General features: G+C 41.6%; 2 protein-coding genes across 3 annotated transcripts in view; one reads left to right on the forward strand and one right to left on the reverse strand.

Moving 5' to 3' along the window:
• The window catches only part of LOC140234732 (uncharacterized), a 31,663-nt gene extending 20,130 nt beyond the window's left edge, over positions 1–11,533 (reverse strand). The window contains exons 1-5 of one of the 2 annotated variants that reach the window (XM_072314779.1): positions 11,393–11,533; positions 4,409–4,465; positions 2,294–4,062; positions 1,695–1,860; positions 301–624 (exon numbers count right to left, since the gene is read on the reverse strand). In XM_072314779.1, the coding sequence (XP_072170880.1) occupies positions 301–624; positions 1,695–1,860; positions 2,294–4,062; positions 4,409–4,465; positions 11,393–11,477 (2,401 nt within the window). In that variant the 5' untranslated portion in view covers positions 11,478–11,533. Of the gene's footprint in view, positions 1–300; positions 625–1,694; positions 1,861–2,293; positions 4,066–4,408; positions 4,466–11,392 lie in introns of both variants that reach the window. The other variant, XM_072314771.1, reaches the window with a different exon arrangement.
• A 428-nt stretch (positions 11,534–11,961) lies between these two features.
• LOC140228035 (large ribosomal subunit protein uL11m-like) lies at positions 11,962–20,541 on the forward strand. The gene is made up of 5 exons (XM_072308438.1): positions 11,962–12,123; positions 14,954–15,141; positions 16,004–16,099; positions 16,597–16,690; positions 19,999–20,541. Exons 2-5 carry the CDS (start codon positions 15,007–15,009, stop codon positions 20,250–20,252), a joined length of 579 nt encoding a protein of 192 aa, XP_072164539.1. The 5' UTR covers positions 11,962–12,123; positions 14,954–15,006; the 3' UTR covers positions 20,253–20,541.
• The last annotated feature ends 76 nt before the right edge of the window (positions 20,542–20,617 follow it).

Consider the following 20,617-nt stretch of genomic DNA (forward strand, 5'->3'; position numbering starts at 1 on the left):
AGACTTATGGATACTCATATATGCACATATATCAACACTCATGTAAAATCACATATACATACACAGAACAACAACTTAATTAAGACCAGTTTAAATGTTTGTTTGTTTGTTTGTTTGTTTGTTTTTTGTTGTTGCTGTTGTTGCTTTGTATTTGTTTGTTTCCAGTTGCAATCTTGCAATAACCGGTGTACCCGTCTGCTTTTACACCTCTTTCAATCTATGCCTATCAGGTAGACACCACATCAATTAAACAAACATGCACATACATGTATTTCTGAAATGCAATGACAGTCAGCTCACCTTCCATTGGAGGTGGACCTCTGCTATCCATAAATGGGGGAGGGCGCCCTTTATCCATCATTGGGGGAGGCATCCTCTCAAAGCGACCCCTTCCCATTGGTGGTCTTGGCTCTGGCCCCCTGCTGTCCCGAATGGGCATCCGTGGCTGGTCATCTGGACCCCGATCTGGGAACACCGGCCTGGGTGGTGGGCCCCTGAGGTTGGGGCCTGTGGGCCTCTCAAATGGTGGGCGGGGTGGGGGTGGTGCCTGAATGTCAGACTGCAACAGGTGGCGAGGTGGTGGAGGGCCCCCAGATGGCGGTGTCGGCAGTAAAGCAGCCATGCCTGTTGAAGAAGAGATCAAGTTATTGCAGTCTTACACATCCTTTAAACTTTGGTCAATAGTTGAATGTTAGATAAATGGGAAAGGGATCAACAAATATCAGGTGTATACTCTCAGGGTCAGAAAACCACCATTCCTCCATAAAAGTTATTTTCGATTTACAGTGCACTCCCGTTATAACGAACACGATTATAACAAAATTCAGGTAACAATGAAGTAAAAATTCAGGCTGGAACATTATCTGCTTTATGTATTTTTATTGTTTATTTGTTTGGTTACAAAAAAATTTCGATATAACAAAAGGAAACTGCCGGTCCAGAGGACTTCGTTTAAACGAGAGTCCACAGTACTTTATAGCCATGATGACCTTTTGTTTCACATCCATCTCCTTAATTCATATACACCAAAGCTTATGGCAGTGATTAAACTTCTCTTAGAATACACTGACAAGTCTACCTCTAGCCTACATGAATGTTTCCAATGTCCACTGACAGAGACACTCATCTTTAAGATAGCTCTCTGCCAAGATTGCATCTTCCAAAGACTGATTTGTGGATAGGGTACACAATGAACCACAGCGAACTCCTTTATGTCCTACTGGTATGAAAGCAATGTACATTGTATATAGTAGGGAGACTTTTATAAATGTCCTGGAGATTGCAGTACAGCACTGTCATGTGGCACGCATCAATTGTACCCTTGTATAGTGCATACCTGAATCTTAGAAGTAAATGTGCGCGATATCTTCAATATATAACACTTCAGTATAAGTGCTCTTCCTTTACATCAACATCTCAAGGATCTAAAACAGTGCACTCCTGTTATAACGAACATGGGTAAAACAAAATTCTCATTTCAACGGAATCAAAATTCAGGTCCCAAAATTATCATCTATATATTATTATACACCATACTGTTTGGTAATAATGAAATTTTGATATAATGAAAGAAAACCGCAAGTAACAAGGACTTCATTATAATGGAGTGCACTGTACTAGCACGCTGCAATATTTAAACCGACTACCAGGTGTCATTGAGCATAAAGGAGGTAATATGAGGAAATAATATTTACTTGTTTGTGGCCCTCTCTGTTGTTCAGCTTCCCTCTTCAGCATTTCCTGCTGCTTTCGAATCTTCTCGTCCTCCTCCTGCTTTACGACAAGTGCCCTCTGTTGTTCCCTGAGCAAATCAGCCTCTTTCATGACTGTCTCTGCAACACGCTGCTGCTCAATAAGTATCTGCGGCAATCACACGTGACACAAAAGAAGAGAATACAAGAGAATATCAAGACTAGTACTACATGTCATGCACAGCATATCCAAGATCCACACAAGAGGGGGTACTCCTGAAGTTTGTTGTGAGTTCATCCAACATTAACAGGGCATGACTGACATGTGACCCCAAGTGTCATGTATCTTGATAATCACAGCATAAAAGGTCTACAAAAGTGATACAGAAAGATACATATCATGACAATAGAACAATTTCCATGTTACTTGACAATACAATACAAAATACTTTTCCTTTAATAACCTCCCATTAGACTTTTTATAAAGTGTGTGATGGATATGTTTATCTGCACCTTACCAACATCTTCAACATTCAGATGTGCTCTCTGAATAATTGTATTAACTTGTATAATGTCATGTCATGGCAACATTGGAATCTCACCTGCTGCTGCATAACTTTTTGTCTTGTCTCCTCATCAAGCAGCTGCTGTTTTCGCTGCTCCTCCAGCATCTTCTGCTGCTGCATGGCCTTCTGCATCTTCTCATCCTCCAGGCGCTGCTGCTCCTGTCGATGCCGGATCCGCTCCTGCTGCTGCTGCAGTATCCTCTGCTTCTCCCGCTCAATCAAGTCCTGCTGCTCCCTGGCAATGCGCTCCACCTCGGCTGCCTCTGCCGCAATGCGCTCCTGCTTCTCGCGCTCCTGCACCTGCCTGATCTCCATCATCTCCGCCTCGGTCATCTGCTTTGGTGGTGGTGACTGACTGGGCATCGGTGCTTCCACTGGCAGGGCAGGAGATGGCACACTGACCTGAGGGACGGGTGCCACTGGAACTGCTTGCATCACTTGTGGCTGCCCGGGAGTCATGGATGGCATCTGGGGTGGCATGCTCGATGGTTCTGGTGGTGGCGGTGGCTGGAAGCCCATCTGTACCTCGGGTGGTGGTGCTGATTGAGTAGGCACAGGCAAGGCAGGTGGTTGTTGCATACCACCTTGCATCACAACCACATGAGAGGGTTGCTGGGGCTGGGGAGGTGGTGGAGCCTGTATAGGAGGTGGCTGTAGAGGAGCACTTGAGGTCTGCTCCTGGATATCCAGCTGAGATTCCATGTCAGAAATCACTGGGAGTGATGAGAAATCTAACTGGCTTGGGGACATGACAGTTGGAGGGGTAGGAGGGGGAAGTGAGGTTAGCATTGGCAGCTGTGGTGGATCTATTTGTGCTGGGGGCATCTGTGACTGGGAAATCTGTGATTCAGCTATCTGTGATTGGGCCATCTGGGATTCAGTCATATGTGCTTGGGGAACCTGTGACGGACGCATTGGAGACTGGGCCATTTGTGGCTGGACAATCTGCGGTGGTTCCATCCGTGGCTGGGTCATCTGTGCTGGTTCCATTCGTGGCTGGGACATTTGTGATGGGTCCATCTGTGACTGGGATATCTGTGGTGGGACCATCTGTGATTGGGCAAGTTGTGTTTGGACCATCTGTGACGGGTCCATCTGTGAAGGCTGTGATTGAGCTATCTGTGATGGAGGCATCTGTGATGGAGGTATTTGTGACTGGGGCATTTGCATTGGGTCCATCTGTGATTGGACCATTTGTGATGGGTCCATACGCGCCGGGGCCATCTGTGACTGGGCCATCTGTGACTGGGCCATTTGAGATGGTGTCATTCGTGCTTGAGCCATCTGTGAAGGCATCTGGGTTTGGACCATCTGGGATGGGTCCAGTTGTGACTGGGCCATGCGCGATTGAGCCATTTGAGACTGGACCATGTGAGATTGGGCCATCTGTGCTTGTGCCATTGGTGATGGGCCCATTTGTAACTGAGGCATCTGTGACGAAGCCATTTGTGGTGGGATCAACTGTGATGGGCTCATCTGTGCCTGGGGTATTTGTGATGGGGACATCTGTGGGGACATCTGTGTGGGCATTTGTGTTGGAGGCATCTGTGAAGGGGGCATGTGAGATGGCAGAGGGTGCATTGGAGCCAATGTTGGAATCTGCTGGGAATGGGGTGGAAAAGGTGGAGGCTCACTGCGTTCTGTGGAAAACTCTACTGGAAGGGGCTGCATCATGGGCGAGTGCAGTGATGGAGGCTGCATGGGAGGTGACTGCATTGGAGGTGGCTGCATGGGTGGTGGCAATTCCCCCATGCCCTGTCCTGACAACATACCAGGTGGTTCAGCATACTGCTCCTCTTGTCGATCTGCTAGACAAGATGAGAATACCAATATCAAATGTGATCATAAAACAGCGAAAGATGCCTGATGGGCATGGAACTGGCAGAGTGAATTTATTCTCCTCAGATAAAGCAAACTTCAGCTAAAGGCAACTTGCATTTATGTGTACCATGTGCAATGGTCATCTTTGTCAAAAATCAAATAAGACAGCTATGCAGCTGATGCATGTTCATGCCACTGAAACATGATTATTCATTTGACAATATATTTGTTCATCCTGCATTTACATGTTGTAATACTGCGATAACTAAACAAGATACAGGGAACAAAATAAACACCAATGTGTTAAAAAAAAAAAAAAAATAGGATTACCTTGGCTCTGTGCTTGAAGATAGGAGTAGAGTCTGTCTACCAAGTCTGCCTTCAAGCCTAAAAAAAAAAAGACAAAGAGCAAGACAAAGAAATAGTAAACCAAAATACTGCAATCTGGACAACAGAATGTCAAGATGCAATTGTAACATCTACATTCTTGTAAATCACACTGCATGATTGACACCATCGTACCTCATATCTTGGTCCCTCACACTCGTACAATTAGCCTTACTGCAGAAGAGGGTACAGTGTAGTTTGCTCAGCCAATACAATGTACATCTTACCCTCAAAAGACATAATACTGATTTTGCTACAACACATATTTCCCATACTCAGGACTTGTCTTCATGTAATGTTTCAGGATGTCATTTAGGATATTTGTACGGTACCATTTGTACATAAGGTAGTGCCTAACTTGTGGTACCTACACTTTCTTCACATGTACATGTTTTGCATAATATTGTACACCAGTACATTAATTTACTTAATCACTGTTGATGTATTTATGTGAACTGCACAGTGCCCCCAAGCGAATATGATATCAGTGGCCCACCCAAGTGGCTACGTATGTGACTAGACTACTTAGATTGTAAAGCAAGTCGCCCATAATTCGACCATGATGTGGCCCAAATTGGACCGCAGGCTAAATGTACAAACCTACGCTTTTGATTACCAGACACCTAATCACATATATGAGTTTTTTGTGACAAGGAAATGGGGGTGACAAGTGCTGCGAAATTGGTTTGTTTGTACATATAGCAGTAGTCCCTCCACTGATGCCTAAACAGTATCGATTCTGACAGAGGATGATTGTAGGGCATCAAGATGGCACCAAACATGCGTAACAGAGATAGTAGAAATTTGATGTAGAAAGAGCCCTGTAAAAATTTCTGTACATATTTTTCTCATTTTCAACTCTAATCTCGTTTCTTTTTGTACATTACATACCTAAAGTTGTATTCTAATGCTTTTGAATAACCAAGCAGAAAAGGTGATATTTTATGTGAAATTTCCCTAGAGCAGAATACATTTCATTTTACTTCTTCATGCACTCATCGATTTTCATTGCAGCAATTCTACTATTCTGATCAAAGTTGAACCGTTATGACATATATCAAAAGCTGAAACATGTGAGAATGAAATCCATTGGCCCAAAATATCTTCTTTAGAGGACAAAATTGTGAGAGATTTGAGAATGTTTCACGTCGTCGTTTGGACAACTTAGCTGCACTGCACCTTCATTTTCAACAATAAAAGGTGTGCAGAAGTTTGAAATATCCTTGTGTCTCTTGCTGCAATTCATAGAGGCATGTCATTCATAAAAGTAACCACGTAATTAAATTCACCATTCTACCTCCAGAAAATAATATAGGCTGAGATCGAGGACAATATGTAGGAAGACCTTGAAATCAGAGTAGACTAATGTTACATTAACGCCGACCCTGTATAAATATGTGTATAGTAAGTCTATTACTCATCGACCACCTATTTTTTAAGATCGACCACCCTAACACAATGGCTTTCTTGTGTATAAAATAAGTACACGTACGTAAAAAGTACACATAGGACGGGGCGCAATACGCTGGAACATTCGAACATGAATGCAAATCAAGAGAAATTAGGGGGACACAGGTAAATAACCTCAGGAAACAGGAGGAAAAAAAATGAAGAAAATCCTTATTGATAATACACATAACTATTGTTAGCACATAGAATGTATTTGTCCATTCACTGGATATTCATACGTGCTTTTCAGTGGGAAAACAGGCGGTCAATTAAATTGATGCGCTTGCATCGGTGAACAGTAAAAACTGTCACTTGTGTTTGTCGCCAATAATTCCGCGCATACGGTAAAAGTCAACAATCTGAGCCTGGGATATGAATCTGCGGTATTTTCTGCCTCGAGTGGAATGAAATTAAGGTGAAAAAGAGGGATATTTTATAAGATAAAGGTATTTAATCAAAAAATGGTTGATGAGTAGTAGGCCTAACTATACTTTGCGGCACAAGCTAGCAACATTGCTTGTCCTCTGAGGGATGGTGCCCTTCAGTTCTAGGGCTGCATGACATCATATGCATATGCCTAAGGTCTGATTAAACTGCTATCTGCCTTTGATCTTTTATTATTTGGAGGAGACTCAGAATCAGATGTAACTATTTTAGGTTCTTCTTCTTCTTCCAGGTTAGTGACCACATCAACAACGTACAAGTTGATTATTCTGTCACTTTTGTAGAGAGAGGTCATGTCAGGTCGGCAGTGCACTTTGCGAAATTTTTAATGATTAACTTTGATGATAGTTGATAATTGCAAATAAAGAACACAATTTCAATAAACTTGGAAGAAAAAGTCACAAAGTAGTGAATGAGTAGTCACTAACTAAGTAGAAATATGCATAAATAAATTAATTAATTAATAAATGGCTGCACTAGTTGCAGATGATCAGCTACCTGATCATATGCTCATAGTGATGATCAGGTTACTGAGATAACTAGGGCAAGTTTGATTATGACTTGTGCATGTTTAGAAATCATTTGACGCGGTGGTGCAAAAGTACACAGGCGCCTAACCCCAGGTTGCTCCTTGTACACAATTATACTGTGGGAGCGCCCTGAGTCAACAGAGTGCTGTCTCTATATGATGAAAGCCAGAGATACACAAATTTTCGCCCCTCTATAAGTTACATATTTCAGCAGCGAAAGGCTTCCTTTATACTTTACATACGTTTCCTATCTACACTGTACTGTATACACGAAATATTTCGCGAGTCGGGTACTATTCGCGAATTAAAGGCATGGGAAAAAGACCCTAGGCTTTGTGAGACGCAACCTCAAGATCTCTTCCAGGAAGATAAGAGTCAGACCAGTGATGGAGTATGCTACCATCATCTGGGACCCCGACATTGTACACCAAGCAGGCCATCAGACGTGCAGCTCGCTTCGTCATGAGACGATACCTTGACACCTCGTGTGTATCAGCCATGATTGACGAACTGCAGAGGCCATCACTCGCAAGGAGCGATGCTGTACCCTGTACTGCCCGCCTCATCATGCAGTACAAGATTCATCACAGCCTTGCCTGCATGGAAAATATCAAAGAACTCCATCCACTTCCATCAAGACAAAGAAGGGGCCACAATCAACAATTTGTCATCCCACAATGCCACACACATTACCATCTGAATTCATTCCTGCCACACGCACCATCAAGCAGTGGAATGGACCCTCTCAGGAAGTCGTTGCGGCCAATTCCATCAACACTTTTGTGTCAAGGGCCTCAAGACGAGAGTAGCTGATCATCTGTAAGCCATTTATTAATTTATTCATTTATTTCTACTTATTTCTGCTTATTAATTACTGGGTAATTTTTTTTTTCAAGTTTAAACTAAAATTGAGTCCCTTAGTCTAGAGTAGGGCATCTTGTAGATTCTTGCAACTGGAGAAATACACGTCATTTCACACAAAAACATGTACATATCCATAATGTCCATAGTTAACATAATACATGTGCAAAATTTCTCACCATAATCATAAATAATGGTGAAGTTATGAGCAAATAAAAACAGGGTATTTTTCATCCTCATGCTGTTAAAACCTTGGCAAAAAAGTGGGTCGCGAGCGTAATGAAAATTCACTGTCAAGTGCACTCCAGTGGGCAGTGCTATTCACTGCGTTTATCACATTCAAAGCGCGCGTTTCTAAGGCTAAGCGCGCATCCTTGTCAGCTAGCACACACCTACTCAGCTAGCTGTGCGAGGCCCGCTTCGATCCCGCGGCACGCACTTGTACTTGCACTTGCACGCACTGGTTTTCTCTGTGATGTCATACAGTATACATAATGCCAGCAATACATATTTGCATGGTACTGCGCTATCGCGCTAACTACCATACTGCACTTACGGTTAGCTGGGAAAATACAACACGGAAAGTGAGCAACCGAGGTCGTATACAGAGAAATTTCTTGGTCTGGAGGAATTTTTACTCATTTTTTACATTCACGGTTCTCTTCCACAAGAAAGGATTCCGTGAAGCTAGACGTACAGTGTAGTCTCCGCGGAACATATTCCCGGCCACACAGACCGATTTGTACACGGGTTTACAAGACCGATGACCCAGCATACAGTACGTATAAACGTCGCTCTAACAGCGCGGCGGAGTAAAAGCGCACACAGTAGTGGTGCATGTGCATCGCTATAGCTTTTGGTCTACAGATTGCATGGAGACGCGCACATGTACTCACATTACATACCGGGGGTGCGCTATGCTGTGCGGAGGCTGAACATCGTACCTATGCATGCAAAACCGACTCGGCTGTTCTGGTGCTTCGCGCGCCGTAACGACGAGTCATGGAGTGTAACTACCTGTCTAAGACTTGTAGGCCCTGCCTCGCTTAGTTCGCTGATGCTGTTACTATGCTGACAGGGTATCTTAATTGCTATTTCGCAGGTTCATCCCGTTGAATAAGCAAAAAACCAATGCTATTTTCGGATTCAGCACCATTGAATCCTCCTACACCAGCCTGACCAGTTTAACAGTCGGACGGAACAGCTGAGTTATAGCAATGTTTAGGCTTAAATTTGAATTTAGGTAGCAATACGTCTTGATATCTGAACTGGGCCTAGGATGAGAAGAATGAGACCACCACAAGCTTTCACATGATACCAAATTTATGGGGATTTGTTCCCAGGATGAACCCGCGTAAATGCCTGAAAAGTGATTTCAAGCCAAAATTGTGGGTCCACTTTTCGACCAAACGCACGCCCTACGTTTGCCTATTGCCCAACACGCACTGAACGCATCTGGTAGTCGTAAGTTTATTTGAAAATGCTAGCGCTTTTGCAACCAAAATGTGACTTCCGTGATATCATACGTATATATGATAGATTTCTCTTATTGTAAAAAAAAAAAAAAATGTTTTGAAGTAGTTTTATGCTCTGTAAATGCATATAGACCTAGGTCAAAGATGACTTGTGAACTCGCAACTACGCATCGCGCTACCGACGCCCTATCTAGAGTCTACTAGCTAGAAGATCTAGAGTAAAAGCCCCAATTTTTGGCCAGCCTCCAAAATCCGGACACTTACCACTTATCACAAGCCAGCAAATTCTACTGTCACAACACACGCATATCACATCGTTTCACGTATTACCGGCACACTCGTTCACCACAAGAAAGTGCCTGAGTCACCTCCAAAAATCCATCTAAAATCCCAAATTCTGCTGTCAAAACTGCAGAATCGTCGCAACTTTTCAAAAGCGCCCGCGAATTAGGTTCCGTGCAAAGAATGAGGGTCGCTGAAAAAAAGCGCTAAAAATTGAAAAATCATGCCGTTCTGTTGCGAGATTTTTTGCTTATCGCAAGCTCAGAGTGTGATGGTATCCTCCAAAACACAAAAGAAAAACAAAATCTCTGATGCAGTGAATAAATGTACGTACAGTTTACAGGGGCTGAATGCAAGTGCAAAGTCACCAAAATTCAGACACGAACGGGCGGGCGCGACAAAGTCCCCGATGCAACCTTGCGCTAACGAGGTATGGTGCATGCTCATTTTTCAGCGGCCTTAGTATGCGTATTGACATTGCGCGCATGTCCGAATTTTGGAGAGGCTGTCCGAATTTTGGAGAACTGACAACACAAGGTGATATTCAGTGACAGTAGGGTAACATCCCCAGTATTCGGTCACTTAAGCTTTTTTGCAATATTTTTCAAACTAAAATAATACATACATACATCATATCTACAGCAATGTATGTGAAATATATCAAATTTCTTGAATCTCAACTTTCATTTCGTTAAATATCTCACAGAATTGCACAAAATTGCGAAATATTTCACCTTGAAAATTCCCCAGTATACGGTCATCGCCTCCAGTATTCGGTCACGCGATGTGCGCGTTCAAAGTCAATGCGTGTTCAAGGCAGCTGAAAAACGCGCGCGCGCGCTACCTTGTTGGCGCAAAATTGCATCGGGGAAGTTGCGGCAACCGTTGGTGACCGAATACTGGGGCCTCGGCACTTGCATTCAACCCTTGTACATTGGGACACTGTATCGGCACGTACGGACATTTTGTTTTTCTTTTGCGTTTTTGAGGATACCATTACACTCCAAGCTTGCGATAAACGAAAAATCCCGCGAGAGAACGGCGTATTTCTCGATTATTAGCGCTTTTTCGGCGACCCGTACTCTTAAAACTGGGCCTTATCCGCGCGCGCTTTTGGAAAGTAGCGCCGATTCTGCACTTTTGACGGTAGAATTTGGGATTTTGGATGGATTTTTTGAGGGGGCTAAGGGAGTTTCCCGTTGTGAATGAGTGTGCAAGTATGTGAATTAGTGTGATTTGCGTGTGTTGTGACAGTTGAACTTACTGGCTGGTGACTAGTGATAAGTGACCGAATACCGGTGCCTGACCGAATACTGGTGCCCTTACCCTACAGATAATAACATTGGGGATTCTGTGAAATTTTATGATGTATTTAACAAAATCAATATTGGAAGAAATAGGTTGATATATTTAACATACATTGTTATAGATGTAATTTTGTTGAGTATATTTGAGTTGAAAAAATATTGCAAAAAAACCTTTATGTGTCCGAAAATTGGGGGTTTCTCTAGCCTAGTCAATCGTAGCCTAGACATGCTAGATCTAGATCTAGAGACTAGAATCTAGACTATTATAATTGCAATTTATCAATCTTCAAAGCTAAAAATATTAAAAATTTCTGCAAAGTGCAATGCAAACCTCTCTCCAAAAGTGACAGAATAATCATCTTGTTGACTGTGGTTGCTAACCTGGAAGAAGAAGAAGAAGAAGAAGAGTGTTCATCCATGGATACGGACGCGACGCGACGCGACGCGCGACGCGGACGTCGACCCTGTAAAATTGTACTACACTAACTGCTACATATGGGACTATTACAATCCCAAACGCGTGCACTGCACCCATACACTAATTCCAAAACTCAAGAACCTTAACACGATACTCCTTACCGTTAGTGGGAAGACCAAGTTCAGCAAGCCTTGTTCTAAGTACAGCAACCTTCAATTTTCTGATCTCAGTTATGGTAACGTCCATTTTGGCATTAAAATGTGACTGATTTCAGTGATTCCCAGCCACCAACAACAGATCGACATACAGTGCTTGTATGTATTACGTGTAGTTAGTATGCTGTACGTTTTTGCACAACATGACCTCTCTGCTCCACACACACACACACGCACACACACACGATCCAATGTGGCCTGCTGGAACTTAGAACAGCAGGTAATGATCAAAAGAGGTACATTCACTAGTTTATTCTTTGCATTTTCATAATTATTGTTTTTTATTCAAATACTAAATAAAATCGATTATATCAAATATTTTTTCAATTTATTTAGATTACTTTATTTTCAAAAGGAATATTAGTAGACGATTTTTTTTTTTTATTTTGATGGTAACACCGCTGGGTAAGACGAACTACTGCTCATGCATGCTGACTCCAATGCTGTGCACTGCGTGTGTATGTGGTGCATTCACCGCACTTTTTGCATAAGATCGGTATCTAGTGGCCTAAAGACGCAGTGCAGAACCTCCTCCGGAACTACTCCCCAACGACCGGCCGCGAGCACCGCCGGCTTCATCGCATACAACGCGCGACGACCCGCTCCTAGCTCCTGCCCGACATCCTCACTATCAGGGCCCAGGGCGCTGCAGATCAGACGATACACGCTGTTCCAAAGTGAGTAGTATGAGCCTCACCCAGTCAGTATATTCGATTAATTTATATAAGTATATCGCCATGATATGATAAGCCTTTAGGCAGGCAATCCCGGAGTTTAGGGTTGCAAACTTGAATCCTACTTCAACTTAAATTAAGTTACTTGTGATGATTTGATTTGGGTGTTTTGTTTTTTTGTGTGTGTGTTTTGTTGTTGTTGTTGTTGTTTTGGTTTTTGGTTTTTATATGCATTAACTTACCCTAACTGTTAAACTTAGCTGTCGTGCTGTCTATTCGCAACTTTAGAACAATGAATTGTTCTATTTCTACCGGAGATGTCCCAGAAGACTGGCTCCAAGCCAACATTACGCCCTTGTATAAAAAGGGAAATCGTTCAGATGTCAGTAATTATCGTCCCATTTCGTTAACCTCAATAACGTGCAAGGTTCTTGAACACATTATACACACGAACATCATGTCCTTCATCGAATACCATAGCATCTTGAACGAAAACCAGCACGGTTTTCGGAAGAAGCACTCCTGCGAGACACAGTTGGCTCTTCTCATTGATGACCTCACCAAAATTTTAGACAACAAAGGGCAAGTAGATTTAATAATTATGGATTTCAGCAAAGCATTTGACTTAGTTCCTCATGAACGACTCCTCTACAAGCTCCACAACATTGGAATTCGGGGTGCCCTCTTGACATGGATAAGAAATTTCCTCACAAAACGAACCCAACAAGTAATAATCGAAGGTGTCGCATCTACGTCAGTACCAGTTCTGTCCGGAGTTCCACAGGGTACTGTTCTCGGACCGCTCTTCTTTCTTCTCTATATAAACGACATCTCTAATGACTCTACTTCAACAATTCGTTTATTAGCAGACGACTGTATTATGTACAAGGAGATTCACACTACACAAGATAGTCAGGCCCTTCAAACAGATCTTGATCGTCTGAGAACGTGGGAACAACAATGGCAGATGAGATTCAACAAAACAAAATGCTTCGTTATGCACATTTCACATAAAAGGAACCTAATTAAGGCAACTTATCATATTGGAGAAACTATCTTTGAGGCTGTTACAGATCACACTTACTTAGGGATCCAATTAAACAATAAATTGAACTGGGCAAATCACATTCGAGGTGTATCTTCAAAAGGAAACCAAATCCTTGGCCTCCTGCGAAGAAATCTCTTCAGTTGCTCGTCAAAAGTCAAATCCATTGCCTACAAAACCCTCGTACGACCCAGACTAGAGTACTGCGCATCAGTTTGGGACCCATACCAGAAAGAATATATAACTCAACTGGAAGCCATTCAACGACGATCTGCCAGATTTGTCCTCAACATCCACAAAAAAACCTCCAGTGTCACTGACATGCTTAAACGCCTTGAGTGGAAACCACTTGAACATCGTAGGGCTGCCCTTAGACTGACATTACTCTATAAATCGGTCTACAATGTTAATGTTAATGCTCTGGATACGTCCCATCTGCAATCAAGTCCACTGGAAAACAGCAGGACGACAAGGCAACAACAGTCTATTTTCTTCAGAAAGTTCAAAACATCTAAAGATTGTTATAAGTATTCTTTATTTCCGAGAACCTGTGCTGAATGGAATCTCCTTCCACCGGATATCAGAGAAGCTCCCAGTCTAAACTCATTCAAACGGAAGTTACACTTATTTGACTTGGGGAAAATTATCCAAAAAGCACATTACAAAATATAAACACTCCGCTCACTCGACCACGCCTGCACGTTTATATCCCTGATGTGGAGTTTGTGCAGTATCTCACCAGAACCAGAACCAGAACCACGCAGGTGGAGAACAATCCAGGGGCGGATCCAGGAATTCTGTAAGTGTAAAGGGGGGGGGGGGGGGGGGGGGGCGTGACTACCGCATACTTGCCAACATTTTCATATGAGAAAGCGGTAGAATCCAGGATGCCTATGCGAGCAGCGCTAGCTTGAATGCTAATGACATCTTTCAAAAGAGTTGGCAAGTATGCTACCGGTAATTATTTCTGGTGCCACTTCCAGCTGGGTTTCATTTCAATTTTTTTCTTTTCATTTCTTTTGTTTTTAACGAAAAATAAAGGGGGGCGTGCGCCGGTTGCGCCCCCCTCTGGATCCGCCGCTGCAATCGGGTGAAGAATTACAGGCCCATCTTATTGACATCAGCAGTTAACCGGCTGGTAAACTGGGGGGTGTTTCATCAACGTTTGTCAGCACTGACAAGTTGTCAGCGCTGACAATTTCATTAAGCAAAATCCTTGGTTTTGATTGGATGAGATGCTCTGGTCACTGACTGTTACTATGGTGATTGGTGATTGTCAGTGCTGACAAACATTGATGAAACAACCCCCCCCCCCCCCCCCCGGACATACGTTTGAGATGCTTGTGTCTTGACATGCATTCACACAATTCTGTCGTCAGGTGCCCAGCATGGTTTTCGCTTGACCGAAAGATCGGTCTGTAATTCCGGACTGACGGATTTTTCTGTCTAGGTTTTTGCAATCGCGCAAGAAGAGAAGAGATCTTGCAGATGCAGTTTCGGGGAAATGGTCATGAATAGAAACAATTAGGACCTATAGATGCTGTTCATACAAAGAAAGTAGTCGATGTTGCCATATTAGTTCTAGTCTACACTCTTGTTTTGAAGGGGGCAAGTATTTAAAAAAAAAAAAAAAAAATTACCAGCCTTTCCAAAGTGGCCGATGTCAGCCAAAGTCCAGTCTAGAAATCCATGATGCAAATATTGTAAAATGGTCTCGTTAAAGAGGGACTTAATATACAAAATCTGGAGTGATCATATTTTAACCAACCATTGCTTCCAATGATACAGAATCTGGAAAGATTTGCTTCACTGAGCTGGGAAGTAGAAGACCAGCCAAGAGAATGTCTCGGACAACAAAGACTGCCAAAGCTGCTAAAGATCTGACAAAGAAAGCGACCCAGGGGAATGTCATTAGGACCTACATCAGGGCAGGGCAGGCAGCTCCTGGCCCTCCACTGGGTCCAGTCCTTGGACAGGTGAGAAAATCAGCGTGAAGTGGTCCTAAATGGCTCCTCTATCTCTTGCCTCACACAATGCATGCTACCCTATGTATGTCCTCATTTAATCTTAATATACGGCTAACAAGTAATGTAAACGAAGACAACAAACAACCAGATGAGCTGTGTTTCTGTTGATGTAATGTTGTGTTATTTCTATTTAAGTGGTATGAGGTAAATGAAGGGGTATCTGGGCTCTCTACGTACCCCGCTCACACACTAATCTCATATTTACAACAACAACAACAACAAAAACCAAAAAAAAAAAAAACTCAGGGACCCTCTTGGAACAAAAAATTAAGTTGCTCTCCAAAATAATCAAAGGTAAATGCTTAAACAGAAGAGATGAAGAAAATGTCTGGTGCCAATCCATTTCTTTCATCTATACAAACCCCCGCTCGGTGCAGCCACCCAGGAGTTGCTAACTTTGCATCCTATGATATACACAAGAATTTGTGTACCCTTTCTTTTCACTTTTTTGTGCATCCGCCCAAAGAGTGCCAGAGGCATTATTTTTTTTATGACATGAGACATCCCTATAGTCTTGCTCTTTTTCTGATAGTTATTATGATTTTAAGAGTAATCAATTAAAATGACTGAGCCCAACCCAGTCATAAACATATTTCACAAGAGGAAATGCATGCTTGAAGTCTACCTGCCACTATCATTTGTAAATTAGAATCAACATCTTCCTTGACAAAATGATTACAGTGTGTGGAGGTGCCAGTGAAAATTCCTTTTGAGTCCTTTGTTGTGTCAGTGAAATGGCTGTCAGTTTGCCTTCTTTTGTAGTCTACTCAAATGAAAGTTTCATTTTCTGATTCATTTCATTTTCTTTCAGAGGGGTGTTGCCATTGGACAGTTTTGCAAGGATTTCAATGAGAAAACAAAAGACATAAAGGAAGGGATTCCTTTGCCATCCAAGATATACATCAATGTGAGTATTTCCACATTTTTCCTTTCCAAAGTCTGCATAAGGTATTGAACAGTTGTGTAAAATGAGGACACAAAGTATAGGATATCAGCCAGAAGATAATTACACATATAATCATTCCCTTGCCATTTCTTTCTGAATGTAGGTGACACTCTATTCTATCAGTTCAAAAATGAAGAAATAAAAAAAAAAATTCTTGTGTTGCCAAGAGAGTTTCATGTATATTGCGTGTAACACTTCATTACTTTACACTCTTCCTTCTGCAAACTACAGATTTGCAGCATAGACTAGTCAAGCAAATAGAGATAAAAGCTTGCATTTGTCCCAGGCCACATCGCTGTAGCAATTTCGGCATTTTATGACATCCTATACTGCTTTGTGTTGTGATAATATCACATTATTAGTCAGAGTTGTAAAGAAAAGACTGAAAAGATGAACATGAACATCAACTTATCTTTGCGACTGTGTTCAAATGAGTTTGTGTTGTAATTGTTTCACAGCCGGACAGAACCTATTCCATCAAATTCTCATCACCACCAATATCCTACTTCCTGAAGCAGGCTGCTGGTATGAAGAAAGGAGCACATTCTCCAGGTACCTTACTCCCCTCAACACAACACACCCTCAACATCAGCATCTTGCAACTGTAAAAATGAAAATTTTCTCACATTTTGCACAATTTGCATGAAAATAGAAGGATGCATTTTTTTTTTTTTTGCTTGCCCTGTGTTCTACTACTTCATATCGTCGGCTGAGAATGATAAGGGCGTTAAGTTGCCACTAAACCCATAGTGTTCACAACCACTTAACGCCCTTCTCATTCTCAACAGACGATATTTTGATCCCACAGAATTAAAAACATACAAAATTCATCTTACCAGGCCCAGTGGAAAAAAGTACTTGCCCTGAAATTTCCACTTTTGCAGTAGTAGTGTCATGTCCTGGGATAATTTTGCTGCCACAATTAGCATCTTGTTGTCTATGAATTGGCAACTCTGAAATTTACTACAAATTTTACATTGGAAAAGGATTAAATGGAACTGGTTGCATTATTAAGTCTGCACAAATACAGAAGTACAGTTAAACTCGCCTAAGTCGACATCGCATATGTCGAATAATCGCGCAAGTCGATAATTTTAAAAAGTCCCGATTTTTCCCCATTGACTTACGTGTATTAATTCACTCATAAGTCGAATTTTTTAAGTCGAATATTCGCTTAAGTCGATGAAATTCCAAGAACACTTTCACGGAAAAACCATTGAATTCACTGTGCCTAAGTCGAATAAGATTTTATTGTGTAATAAATCACTGCCAAAATCACGAGACGCCAGTTTTTGTTTACATACAGTATATACCAAAAGAAACTGCGTAAATAAACATTAACGTTTCATTAACGCAAGCGGTTTCACCTGAATCGTTAGTAACGCAAACTAACGATCGGGAAAATTAACGTTTGTAGCAACGATGAGTAACGATCCCTAGCGCAAATTAACGATGTTTCGTTAACATTAACGATAGGTAACGCAAGAACTCACGCGACATTTTGGTTTTGTAACGAGACCTGGTGAAAGGACGACGTAGCCCCTGCCGAGTGTAGCGATCTATGCCTTATATTTAGCGGAGTCTTTTCGCGAATCGAATCACGATTTCGCGAATGGTTAATTTGCGACCGGGGTCACCAAAAACGCACGCCGGGCCACCAAAAAAGCCGAATGTTTGCCTTCAGTTTTGGAAATGAAGCGGTAACAATCGGTTCCATAAGATGCTGAATGAATGTCAGATGTTTGCTCTTTTAATTTTGGAAATGAATAACGGTAATATTCGATTCCGTATAATACTAAAATAAATGTTGGATGTTTGCTTAATTTGGAATGTCAGAGATTTGATTTTGCGTTCGGAAATGAATAAGGATAAAAAAAAAAGTATCCGGAAGATGCTGAAATAAATGTCGAATGTTTGCTTTGACGTTCGGATATGAAAAATAATGATATTCAACTCCATACGATGATAAAATAAATGCCGGATGTTTACTTTTACGTTCAAAAGTAAATAACAATTACATTCAGCTCCGGAAGATGCTAAAGTAAATGTCGAATTATCCCTTTGACGTTCGGAAATGAATAACAATAATGATCAACTTCGTACGATGATGAAATAAATGTCGGATGTTTACTTTTACGTTCGAAAGTAAATAACATTAATATTCAGCTCCGGAAGATGCTAAAGTAAATGTCGAATTATCCCTTTGACGTTCGGAAATGAATAACAATAATAATCAACTTCGTACGACGATGAGATAAATGTCGGGTGTTTGCTTTTACTTTCGAAAGTAAATAGCAATAACATTCGGCTCCAGAAGATGCTAAAATAAATGTCAGATGATTGTTTTTACGTTCGGAAGTGAATAGCAGTAATATTCTTCTCCATACGATGCTGAATAACTGTCGGATGTTTGCTTTTAAATTTCGAAATGAATAACAGTAACATTTAGCTGCGTTTGATGGTAAAGTTACTGTTTGATATTTGCTTTAACGTTCGGAAATGAATAAAAATAGTATTCAACTCCGTCCGATGATAAAATGAATGTCTTATGTTTGCTTTTATGTTCGAAAGTAAATAGCAGTAACATTCAGCTCCGGAAGATGCTAAAATAAATGTTGAATGTTTGCTTTGGCGTTCGGAAATGAATAACTATAGTATTCAACTCAGTGCGATGATGAAATAATTGCCGAAAGTTCGCTTTTACGTTCGAAAGTAAATAGCATGTAATATTCGACTCCTGAAGATGCCAAAATAAATGTCAGATGATTCATTTCACTTTCGGAAGTGGACAGCAGTAACATTCGGCTCCTTGCGATCATAAAATAAATGTCGGGTGTTTGCTTTTGAATTTGGAGATCGAATAACGGTAATATTCTGCTCCGTACGATGCTAAAATAAGTAACAGATTGTTTCTTTTACATTTGGAAATGATTAACGGCAACATTCGGCTCCGGAAGGTGTTAAAATACTTATAAATGGTGGATGATTGCTTTTACAATCAGAAATAAATAACGGTAACTTTCGGACCGAACGTAGGACCGATTTAGTTTTGCTTGTTGTTTTTTTTTTTGTTTTTTTTTTTGTTTTGTTTTTTTGTTCGGGCCACCAAAAAATAAAAATCAATCATTTTGGGGCCACCAAAATAAAAGTTAGTGTGGAGCCCTGGCCTGCATCAATGTGGATAAAGTGTCTTGCTGAAGGGCAAATATCGGGCACACCGCTCCACTTCTCGGCTCCAGAGTAGACAACATACATGTACATTATGTACGTGTGGTGTAACTTTAAGTCGATTTTTTTTCGACTTACGTATAAGTCGAAACTCGCCTAAGTCGATGTGTTTTGCTCAGTCCCGAGAAGATCGACTTATGCGAGTTTAACTGTATACTGTGTTGAGAGAGAAAGAGAGACTGATCTTCTAAAATTTGCTGTCAATGTGTTTGGTGGTTTTGATGTTTGTTTTTTATTGTAGAGAATGCTTTCTGTAGGTGTCAATTCAGACAGAAATGTCTTTGACGTCCTTTTCTCTTTGTATGAATCATAATCAAGAGAATGTTTTTGTGGCATTATTGTCCAAAAAAAAAAAATTTAGTGTGTTTAATAAATGTAAAAATCTATGGAGAGTACAGTATTAAGAATGAACTAATTTCCAAGATATGCATTAGAAAATCAAGTCAATCATAAGGTCAAATCAATCACAGCAGTGTGCAATTTAGTCATTTTAATTCAAAACTAGTAATTGCCATTTTGCTTATTATAAGTACATGAGGCCAGTTGATGCATAAGAAACACAGGGATCACTATAGGAGGAGAGGGGTAGTGTGTATAAAGTGAGTATGCTAATTCTTGGTCTGTTTCAACAGGTAAGCAGGAATTTGGCATGCTGTCCCTGAAACACATCTACGAGATAGCCAAGATCAAGAGCCATGATGAGAGTTTGGAGGGGAAGCAGCTGGAGAACATCTGCAAGCTGGCCATTGGTTCAGCCCGTTCCATCGGCATCAAGGTTGTGCCACGACTGGAAGAGGAGGAGATGCGGACATTCATGGAGGACGTCGCAGAAACGCGGCGGGTGATCGAAGAGGAAATGGCCGCGGAAAAGGCGAACGCAAAGTGAAGACACCACATGTCATCCCCAGTGTGATGGTAACATGGCTCCAACGAGTCCTCCGCTGAGGAGAGCTGTTGCCAGGCAACCAGACTGACATGATGGCATGATGAGTGTTTAGAGAGCTGATCAACAATGCCTCCCCCTCTTGGGGTTCAACTCAGGAATTTGATATGAAGAATAAGTGTGGTGGTTTGTGAGCATCATTCATTGCGCGTGCAGATGGTCTTTGTATACCATAGCCTTGCAGGCTTGAGAGAGCTTCCAGTAATGACTAAAGGAAATTGAATAATGCATCAGCCCAGTGTTTGATGCTGCATCTCCTGAAAGGAGAGCCATCATTTGTATTTGTTTTTAGTTTTGTATGTTCGGGG

Source organism: Diadema setosum, chromosome 1 (assembly GCF_964275005.1).
Source record: "Diadema setosum chromosome 1, eeDiaSeto1, whole genome shotgun sequence".
Classification (NCBI taxonomy): domain Eukaryota; kingdom Metazoa; phylum Echinodermata; class Echinoidea; order Diadematoida; family Diadematidae; genus Diadema; species Diadema setosum.

Excerpts from the sequence above, each read along its gene's own strand:
- LOC140228035 (XM_072308438.1), top strand. The coding sequence starts at position 15,007 with ATGTCTCGGACAACAAAGACTGCCAAAGCTGCTAAAGATCTGACAAAG. Across the intron at positions 16,100-16,596 it reads CATCCAAGATATACATCAAT|CCGGACAGAACCTATTCCAT; the intron begins GTGAGTATTTCC and ends ATTGTTTCACAG. Across the intron at positions 16,691-19,998 it reads GAAAGGAGCACATTCTCCAG|GTAAGCAGGAATTTGGCATG; the intron begins GTACCTTACTCC and ends CTGTTTCAACAG.